The sequence below is a fragment of the Vicia villosa genome, unplaced genomic scaffold (genome assembly GCF_029867415.1).
Source record: "Vicia villosa cultivar HV-30 ecotype Madison, WI unplaced genomic scaffold, Vvil1.0 ctg.000067F_1_1_3, whole genome shotgun sequence".
Lineage (NCBI taxonomy): Eukaryota > Viridiplantae > Streptophyta > Magnoliopsida > Fabales > Fabaceae > Vicia > Vicia villosa.
This window is the reverse complement of record NW_026704994.1, coordinates 1-11,628: the sequence shown is the minus strand read 5'-3', so window position 1 is coordinate 11,628 and position 11,628 is coordinate 1. Positions and strand designations below refer to the sequence as shown.

General features: G+C 33.4%; 1 protein-coding gene across 1 annotated transcript; it reads right to left on the bottom strand.

Annotated features, from left to right (window-relative positions):
* Positions 1–1,190: 1,190 nt before the first annotated feature.
* On the bottom strand, positions 1,191–2,273 carry LOC131623439 (mitochondrial distribution and morphology protein 34-like). Its single transcript, XM_058894445.1, has one exon. It carries the CDS (start codon positions 2,271–2,273, stop codon positions 1,191–1,193), a length of 1,083 nt encoding a protein of 360 aa, XP_058750428.1.
* Positions 2,274–11,628: the final 9,355 nt, after the last annotated feature.

The following is an 11,628-nucleotide window of genomic DNA, read 5'->3' as shown; positions in this document are numbered from 1 at the left end:
GATGTTAATACTAAACCAACATAACATTATTAACATTGTTCCTGAATAGTCATCTTGAAACCATTGAAATATTGATTCTCCTCATTAATTGGTACAAGTTTTTTATAAATAGAGACACGAAATTATACATGTTTCAAGTGCCACAAATTATATATAAGACATTCTTTTAATTTTCTAATGCGCGAGAATAAATGATTTCTAATGTGCAATTCATGTTAAAGTTTTCAAAAATTACCCATTCGCATCTAATTTGCATAAATTGGTGGGACAAATTGAACTTAAAACTTAGTGTAAACACAAACTTTAGAATTTATTCTGTGTAACTTTTATCATATTATTTTCATCTTCATTTTTGTAGCATACCCTAACACAAGTTCTTATATGGATTGCACATTCATATCAAACATGTCCATCAATAGTAATTTATAGAATAAACATCTCTTAATTATGTTAGGTGCAAATGTGAGTGGTTAAGTCTCACATCGGCTATGAATGGGTGAAATATTGAATATACATAAGACAAATAGAAAACCCATTTACCTAACGTCCAATGAAGAAGTGGCGTCTTTCTCCCTTGTGGCTATTTATGTCACTTGGTAAAGAGGGACAACCTTTGTATTATTATCGTTCAAATTTCAATCTAAATCACTGTATTGATTTGGTTGCATCCTTTCAGGTCCACGCGCCCTTCGTCCAATATGTCCTTGGTTCAAATTCGAATAAGTTTGGCTTTTTTTTATTCCCTTATTAACTCATATTTTATGCTATTACTAAAATCAAATGAATTTCCAAGTTTCACTGGCAGCAAAGAGCATTGGCTCATTCCTTCACAGTCACAGACTTTACCTTTTATGTTGATTATAAATAAGGAAACTGATAAGCACTATCAAGCAATAGTATAATTCAATATAATAAACAGTAATAGTCATAATTGTAGCAGTAACCAGTAACTACCTCTCCATATATCCCATGAAAAAAGTTTAACCAATTATGGTTAGATTTTACCATGCAATGTGCATGCATTGAGATATGTATAAGCATATATGTATTGCTGAATGATATAATAATACAGCATAGAAAACTCTTTTATTCAATAACACCAAATCAAAAGAATACTAAACTGGTTTATTTTGGACATGAATCTGCTGCAGTAAAATAAGTGCAGTCACAGTAATCAGCAAAATTGATTTTCAAGTGCCTGCTCCAATCTGGTTTTCAGAAGGCACTGCATCAACTAAAGATTCAGCTATAGGATGATCGAAATCAACCTTATTGACATCGCCAAGAGAGCTACAGTTTTGAGGATCACTCTTCTCCTTCTCCATGAAGTTACATCCTTCAGGCGAAAGCTTGATGTCAGAAGGATGATTCTGACCAATCTGCTCAAATTGCACGGATTCATGTTGGATGGTTTCAACTGCATGATTTGGTACCATATCAATAATATTAGCAATACCAGTACTTGTGTTTCCATTCGAGTTTGAGATGTTATCGACGTTGCTCATAGTATCAATAGAAACAGGTTTTGTCTTTGTTGCGTCTTTTTCTAAATCTGTTTCTGGCAATGTCTGATTCTCCATAAAAACTTCAACAGATTTATTATTATGCTGTTCAGATGGCATGGATTCGGGTTCGGCAGATACAGGAACCAAGTTGAGTTCAATATTTGAACTATTCGGTTCGTTATGAACGAACTCATTCAAATGATTCACAGAAGGAAATACTTGCTGTTCATTTCTTAGCTCGCTATTAGTGTTCTCAATTGTTGGAAACAGGTTCATGGTTTCTGATGCAGGCCGTGGATCAGCACTGGATTCTTCTACCTGTGTGGATGCGTCCAGTTCGTGCAATTTATCATTTTGTTCAACAGTTTTGTCACGGTCCATCTCGGGTTTGAGAGAGTTAGACTGATTCACATGTTCAGCCTCTGATATGCCTGATGGAACTGATACACCAGAATGAACCTCGGTCGGTAGAATGTGCACGCCAGGAAAAGGCGCCGGTATTTGTGGCTCAATAGACTGCAATGTGGGAAGAGAAACATGTACTTCATTAGTCCGAGGGTTTGGCATTGGCATTGGAATTGGAAACTCTTTTCTTTTGATCATTTGAATATGAGGGGCAACATCATTTTCTGCGGTAACTGGAGTAACTTGCCCTGGAAGAAACACTACGCCTCTCAGAAAAGAATCAGAATCGGCCACCTTAACATTAACAAGATATCCATCATTGAAAGCTGCTTCAATGACACCAGTGACCATCTTCCCTAACATTCCATTGTCAGAATTGTTCATTATGTCGGCTGGTTGATTGAAGTTCAACAACACATTCTCAGGTTTATGCATTCCATGAACTACATTCTCTTCTTTTCGTGGTCGGCCACGCTTTCGTTTCATTGGAACATTTGATGGAATGCCAGGTCCTTGATTCTGTTGGTTCATTTTTCAGCAGATACTGAAATTTCTGAAAAATATCACAACAAGTAAACTATCATTAGTTTGAACAAAGAATAAAGAAACATACATTGATCACTTTGAGTAATCTATCACAAGAATCATCTCTAGATCTTCATTCACAGTAATAATGACCTTTAAAAAACCTAGGGATGGGAACCTATGCCATAATGACAGATCGTGGATAAATGAACGTGAAGACAAAATTCTTAAATGGAGACCTAGAAGAAAAAATACACATGTAACAATCAAAGGATTTTGTAAATGATAAGTTTAAGGTGTGTGTTTTGAAAAAATATTTGTATGGGTTGAAACAAAATGTAAGGTAATAGAATCGTCCTTTTGATAAGTTTCTCATGAATACAAATTTTGTGAGAAATGGATATGACAGTTGTGTTTACATATTAAAAGTAGATGAGAAACTGATTATATACATATTTGGAAATTTTTATAAATGAGGATATAGGTAAGCTCAAAGGAATGTTAATTTTAGATTAATGGTCTTGGAGTTGCGAAAAGGTGCTTAGAATGGATATTGTGAGAAATATAGAATAAGGGTAAAATATTCTTATCTCACTTTCGTTCCTTGAAGAATGTGGTGAAACTAAGTGACATAACACCTTTGGGGAACATCAGACGAAACTTCTGATTAACAAGCTTCTCAATTCAAAGATTCAAAGATGAGAGGAGGAAAGTGGACATTACTCCATATACTAGTGGGGTAGGAAGCGTTAAGTATCTCATAATTTTTAGTAGGTTAGGCTTAACATATGTCATTAGCATAATGACTTGGTTTATGAAAAATTGAAGATGAGTGCATTGTGAAAATTTAAAGTGAATTTTGAGATGCTTGAATGAGTCATTGAAAGACAATTTGAAATACACAAAAGAGACAATTTAGAAGATTTTATAAATGTGATTTATGCAAATAATATGGACAATATAAAATTTAAATAAAATTTAGTTGTTACGTTTTTTAGAACGACTATTAGTTGGAAGACAACTCAACAATATATTATATCATTATCTAGATATAATATATTGTTGAGTTGTCTTCCAACTAATAGGAAAATCTAATGGATGTGTTTAATGAGTCATTATCTAGATTAAAGTTCATGCATGCTTATACTTGATAATTTTTATTGAATAAAAGAGTAACAGATGATTGATGGATAAAAATTGAACATCTCTACTAATAAAACATCATAATCATAAAAAAAGAAATTACATAAATTACTTCATCAAATCATAAAAATATAACTTCCCAAATTTCAAGAACTAAATAAATAAATTTAAGATATCATCAAAATTATACAAATGTGTCTTTTGCAACAACACTAAACATTATAAGTTTATGTTTCAAAATCAATATAAATTACAAACACATGAATAACTAAATCAAATATCTTAAAATATTGAACAACATTTCATTTTTTGAAGTCGAACCAACATAGAATAGTAGATATAAAATTTATCAATATTGCCATAGTTTTTAAAAAAAAAAATAGATTTTGCAAACAAATTAACTCCTTTTTTACATAAAATCATAAATTGACAATAATAATAAAGATCAATCTTAACAACTCTATATCATATATCCTCAAATGAGTTTTATTATTAAATTATATCATAATATATCAAGGAACAAATTCACAAGAGTTTTCTTTACACGTATATTGGATTCTTTATAGTATAAATTCTATATCATATATCCTCAAACCCAGTACATCAAATGGATTTGCTACTTCAACAATACAGAAAAGAAAATTGCAAAAATATTAATTTTCTTATTAATAAATAAAGTATTCAATAATTTGTCTTTATTAAAAAAGAATATCTATAAATAAATAAATAAATACAGGTAAAAATAACTTACAAATGGATTGGAGAAACTCAAAGACGCTGACGACGAATGGGATTGATAGAATTAGCCACAAAATCCAAAACTTCAATTGTTCTGTTGTAATGAATAACACAATCAATCTTGTTTTCTTTCAAGTGATTTTGTGGATTGGAATTTTTAAAGAGGAAAAAGAGAATTGATAAAAAGATTGTTGCAAAATAATTGTATAGTTATTTTTTTTATTGAACATTGTAGTTTTAATTAATGTTGGAAATTACTAGTATTGAAGAATCAGTCAGTCTTCTCAGATCTCCATCTCCAAGATGTTGGGAAGAAGAACAAAAAACTAACTTGGCTAAATTAAAAATAGACAAATATTGTCTTCTTTTTTAAAATTTATAGGAAAATATTTTAATCTAGTTAATTATAATTAATTAGTTATTTAATTTTTTCATCCGCAGATCTCCTTTTAATCTCATTAAATATACATTCTTATTTTTTTAAAAATATATTTTATTATATCTCAAAAGAAAGAGGTGTATGTGATTTTTTTACCTATTCATTCTTTATCGAAGTTGAGGTTGACACTTAAGCAAGCAGATGTTATGGTGTGCGGATGGATAGAAGGGAATTATGCATGTGTGAACTTGTCTGGAGTTTCTCTACTTATGGGACTGAGGAATAAACGACTTCTTGTGAGACTGGCCGTCCTCAAAGCTACTTTAAGTAAAGTGGTCAAATATGAAAAAATGTGTTTCGACAGTCAACATGTTTTCATACCATTTACTTTTGATACTTTTCGTTTCCTAGCACATGAGACAGTGCATCTCTTACAGAGAGTTAAAAGGTCCATGCATAGCAATGTTGTGTCTCCTAGTGACACGCTGCAAGTGTACGACTATATCGGAGTACACTTTGTTTAATTTGTTTCAAAATCTCTTTCCCTTTACATAATCGATTAGAAAGCGTTTTAACTAATTCTGAAAGTAAAATCTCCATGTCTAATCTGTTGAGAATATAACAAGTGTGAGTGTGGAGAAATAGTCTCACATTTAACAGAAATGTGGTGACTTGAGCATTTATAAGTGGGAGAACCCACTCACCTATCACCTTAAGGTTTTAGGTGACAAGTGGTGTGTCTCCCACAAAGGTGTGTTGCTCAAAGGAAAGTTCCACATAAAATAAGAATGCTCCTCGTTCGACCATTCCCCAATTGTTGCGCCAACATAATCAATCGATTAGAACTTGCATCTAATCGATTAAGAATTAAGCTCACCACTTAATCGATTAAGAAATCTTTTAATTGATTAGAATGTGAACATGGCTTAAGAGTTTCCTTATTTCCTACATTTAATCGATTAGCATCACAAGCTAATTGATTCGAGAGTGGTCATAGCCCATGGATTATTTCCTTTTTGAACCAATTTTTTCTCTTATATAAAGAAATCTTAAAAAAGTCTTGTACACTCTTCCAAAGCACGTATTTTCTGAGTTCACACTCTTCTCTTCTTTCACTATCTTCTTAGAAATTATTTTTATTCACTATACATTGCTTTCGTGATAAGAGAGAAAAGATTATATTGAGAGTTTTGTAATTTTGTTTAATTATTATGAATTGTAATTGCAGTTCAATATCATGGTTCTTTTGTATCTTAATAATTGACATTGAGATTATAAGATAAGCCTGTAAAAAAAATTGGTGTAAGAAAGATTGTTAGGTTGCTTCATGAGTAAAACCTATAGTTGCTTACTGAAAGTCTCAATGGACAGACAGCCCTTGAACTCTGGATTAGACTGCGTGGTATAAAATTAAATCAATATAAATTTTAATGTAATATTTATCTCTCTTTTAATTTTCACATTTCATTTTCCACTGCTTAATCTCTTTTTCTTCTCATTTTCTAATTTAACCAACATTAAAGTTATTTTGTCTACAAAAACTTTTTCAAAAACAAAAGAACACAACTCACTCTCCCTTTCTCCCTCATATGTTTTAAATCACTTGATCAACAAAATCAAGGTATAAACATGTTGATTAAAGAGTTAGGGCTCAGGCTAGGGTGAGAGGCCTGTTTAGGTCTCTCACCGTGAGAGACTTAATTTTTTTTTTTGTTTCAAATGCTTTTCTGCCATTGGATTGAATTGGGGTACCATTGGATTGAATTGGGCCCATGGATGCTATGGTGTACCAAACACACACAATAAAAATGCTTTAATGATAGTTTCTCACATTGCTGTTTCCAATGCAAATTGTACAGTAAAGCTGAAAATGCTGCAAGCCAATGATTATGCATTAATTGAGTGCTGAAAAAATTGAAAAAATAAAAGAAAAATCGGAAGGGAGCAAAATTGAGAAATGCAGCAAATTAAGAATGCATAGATCTTTGATTTTCATATTTGCTACCTGCACCAACTCATTATATTCTAATTTTGTAACATGCACCCCCTCTCATTAACATATAAACATTACTAAAATTAAAATTAATAATAGAAAAACTGCATATTTATTTATTTAAATTAAAAACTGCATATTTATTTATTTAAATTAAAAACTTGATATTCATTTAAATTAAAAAAATCAATAACATTTTTTTAAAATACATTAACATATTTTTTATTTAAATACGTTAACATATTTTTTGTAAAATTTGATTTTTTTTTTTTTAATTTAAAATATAAATTATGTTAATCTTATAAAAACTCACGTTAATTTTAATTTTTTTTAAATTTAAAAAATATTATTTTTTATTTAAAAACTGGATGTTTATTTAAATTAAAAAAAATAAAATTTAACTTAATAAATCTAACGCTAAATTTATTTAGTAAAATTTGATTTTTTTTAATTTAAAAAATGAATTATATTAATCTTATAAAATCTCATGTTAATTTTATTTTTTTTAAAATTTAAAAAAATATTGTTTTTTATTTAAAAACTTGATGTTTACTTAAATTAAAAAAAAATTAACTTACAAAATCTGACGCTAAATGTATTTTATAAAATTTGATTTTTTTTTAATTTAAAAAATAAATTATGTCTAAATTTAGAAATCTCACGTTAATTTAAATTAAAAGTTATTGTATTTAAAAATAAATTATTTTGTCGTGCGAGTATCCATGTCCGACGCGGCGACACGCCTTCTGAATGGCGTGTCGGCGCTTCATACGAACACAATGTATAAAAAGGTCAAACAAATGCTTATGCAGTTACTTCAACACAATTCTAGTACACATTTGATTTACCTCTCGCTATCCGATGATATAGTTGTGTATTCATGCTCATCTCTTTGAATGTCGTGGAGGTCCGAAGACTCCATGTTGTTACCCTTATGTTTGTGGCTGCAACCAACACCACCTTCAACACATCCTTCTCTTTTAAGATTCCCTTTCTCTACCTCACCACTTCCCTCACATTTCCTTTTTCCTTTCTCCATGGTGCCTTTTTCCTTCCTAATGTTGGAAGTATCCTTATGCAGACTATGTTTCCTGGTAGTGAGTTCATCATATCAGGGTCCAATAAAACACTTAATGGTTACAATCATACCTGCATCCTACTCAACAAGAAATGGCAAGGAGAAATTAGTTTTCATGTTATTAAAAATCATAAGTTAAGTACCTTTGGGATGCAGATGATGGCATCTCTCCTTGACCGTCTTTACCTTTAACTTTGCTTTCTTTCTTGTTCCTGGCGACCTCCTCCAACATTTGCTTCAAAACAAAGCTCCTTGTGCGTTTCCCAGGTATTTTCCTTTCCTGGGAATCATCCTCATCGCAGCTTCCTTCTTTGACCCTGCATTTTAACAAACAACCACTTCAATATCCCGTATCACTTTTTACACAGATATTACTGTCTTCTTCAAATACAGTATGATTATCAGGTTGCATTATAGACATTATACAAACACATTACATGAAAACCCGATATTGGAGAAGCAGAAGAACAGTTTAAGATCAAGGAATTAAACAAATTTTTGGAACAAACCTTCCCCATTCAGCCATCGTCGTGTGTGTCCGTGAATCTCGCGCAATGTCGTTGGCAGTAGCAGTATCGATTGAAGATGGAAATAAACCCTAATTTCACCCTTACTTTTTATGCAACTGATGATTAACCTCTGTTTTTATTTTTTTAATTTTCAATGTTTTGATGTTCCAAAACACACAAACAGGAAAAATAGTTTTTCATTAATGGCAAAGTGGATTTATTATCTAAATTATTATCTTATGAATTTTTAATTAATTTTTTTCACAAAGTTATTTTCTTATTAATTATTAATTTTCTATTTTATTAATTATTAATTATTGATTATTTTCACAAAGTTATTTTCTTATTAATTTTTTTCACAAAGTTATTAATTATTTTCTAAATTATTTTCTTATTTTCTTATTAATTATTAATTTTTAAGTATTTTCTAAATTATTTTCTTATTTTCTAAATTATCAACTGTTGATGTCTTACTATGTGTGGTCCATGTCAGGGATTCAACTGATGATGTCTAACCATGTGTGATCCATGTCAGGGATTCAACTGATGATGTCTAACCATGTGTGATCCATGTCAGGGATTCAACTGATGATGTCTTACTATGTGTGGAACATGTCAGGGATTCAAGTGATGATGTCGAACTATGTGTGATCCATGTCAGGGATTCAACTGATGATGTCGAACTATGTGTGGAACATGTCAGGGATTCAACTGATGATGTTGAACTATGTGTGATCCATGTCAGGGATTCAACTGATGATGTCGAACTATGTGTGATCCATGTCAAAGATTCAACTGATGATGTCTTACTATGTGTGGAACATGTCAGGGATTCAACTGATGATGTCGAACCATGTGTGGAACATGTCAGGGATTCAACTGATGATGTCTAACTATGTGTGGAACATGTCAGGGATTCAACTGATGATGTCGAACTATGTGTGATCCATGTCAGAGATTCAACTGATGATGTCGAACCATGTGTGATCCATGTCAGGGATTCAACTGATGATGTCTTACTATGTGTGGAACATGTCAGGGATTCAAGTGATGATGTCGAACTAAGTGTGATCCATGTCAGGGATTCAACTGATGATGTCTTACTATGTGTGGAACATGTCAGGGATTCAACTGATGATGTCGAACTATGTGTGGAACATGTCAGGGATTCAACTGATGATGTCGAACTATGTGTGATCCATGTCAGGGATTCAACTGATGATGTCGAACTATGTGTGGAACATGTCAGGGATTCAACTGATGATGCCGAACTATGTGTGATCCATGTCAGGGATTCAACTGATGATGTCTTACTATGTGTGGAACATGTCAGGGATTCAACTGATGATGTCGAACCATGTGTGGAACATGTCAGGGATTCAACTGATGATGTCTAACTATGTGTGGAACATGTCAGGGATTCAACTGATGGTGTCGAACCATGTGTGATCCATGTCAGGGATTCAACTGATGATGTCTTACTATGTGTGGAACATGTCAGGGATTCAACTGATGATGTCGAACCATGTGTGGAACATGTCAGGGATTCAACTGATGATGTCTAACTATGTGTGGAACATGTCAGGGATTCAACTGATGATGTCGAACTATGTGTGGAACATGTCAGGGATTCAACTGATGATGTCGAACTATGTGTGGAACATGTCAGGGATTCAACTGATGATGTCTAACTATGTGTGGAACATGTCAGGGATTCAACTGATGATGTCGAACCATGTGTGATCCATGTCAGGGATTCAACTGATGATGTCGAACTATGTGTGGAACATGTCAGGGATTCAACTGATGATGTCGAACTATGTGTGATCCATGTCAGGGATTCAACTGATGATGTCGAACTATGTGTGGAACATGTCAGGGATTCAACTGATGATGTCGAACTATGTGTGGAACATGTCAGGGATTCAACTGATGATGTCGAACTATGTGTGATCCATGTCAGGGATTCAACTGATGATGTCGAACTATGTGTGGAACATGTCAGGGATTCAACTGATGATGTAGAACTATGCGTGATCCATGTCAGGGATTCAACTGATGATGTCGAACTATGTGTGATCCATGTCAGAGATTCAACTGATGATGTCTTACTATGTGTGGAACATGTCAGGGATTCAACTGATGATGTCGAACCATGTGTGGAACATGTCAGGGATTCAACTGATGATGTCTAACTATGTGTGGAACATGTCAGGGATTCAACTGATGATGTCGAACTATGTGTGATCCATGTCAGGGATTCAACTGATGATGTCGAACTATGTGTGATCCATGTCAGGGATTCAACTGATGATGTCTAACTATGTGTGGAACATGTCAGGGATTCAACTGATGATGTAGAACTATGTGTGATCCATGTCAGGGATTCAACTGATGATGTCGAACTATGTGTGGAACATGTCAGGGATTCAACTGATGATGTCGAACTATGTGTGGAACATGTCAGGGATTCAACTGATGATGTCGAACTATGTGTGGAACATGTCAGGGATTCAACTGATGATGTCTAACTATGTGTGGAACATGTCAGGGATTCAACTGATGATGTCGAACCATGTGTGATCCATGTCAGGGATTCAACTGATGATGTCGAACTATGTGTGGAACATGTCAGGGATTCAACTGATGATGTCGAACTATGTGTGATCCATGTCAGGGATTCAACTGATGATGTCGAACCATGTGTGATCCAAATCAGGGATTCAACTCATGATGTCTTACTATGTGTGGAACATGTCAGGGATTCAACTGATGATGTCGAACCATGTGTGGAACATGACAGGGATTCAACTGATGATGTCTAACTTTGTGTGGAACATGTCAGGGATTCAACTGATGATGTCGAACTATGTGTGGAACATGTCAGGGATTCAACTGATGATGTCGAACTATGTGTGGAACATGTCAGGGATTCAACTGATGATGTCTAATTATGTGTGGAACATGTCAGGGATTCAACTGATGATGTCGAACCATGTGTGATCCATGTCAGGGATTCAACTGATGATGTCTTACTATGTGTGGAACATGTCAGGGATTCAACTGATGATGTCGAACAATGTGTGTGGAACATGACAGGGATTCAACTAATGATGTCTAACTATGTGTGGAACATGTCAGGGATTCAACTGATGATGTCGAACTATGTGTGGAACATGTCAGGGATTCAACTGATGATGTCGAACCATGTGTGATCCATGTCAGGGATTCAACTGATGATGTCGAACTATGTGTGGAACATGTCAGGGATTCAACTGATGATGTCGAACTATGTGTGATCCATGTCAGGGATTCAACTGATGATGTCGAACCATGTGTGATCCATGTCAGGG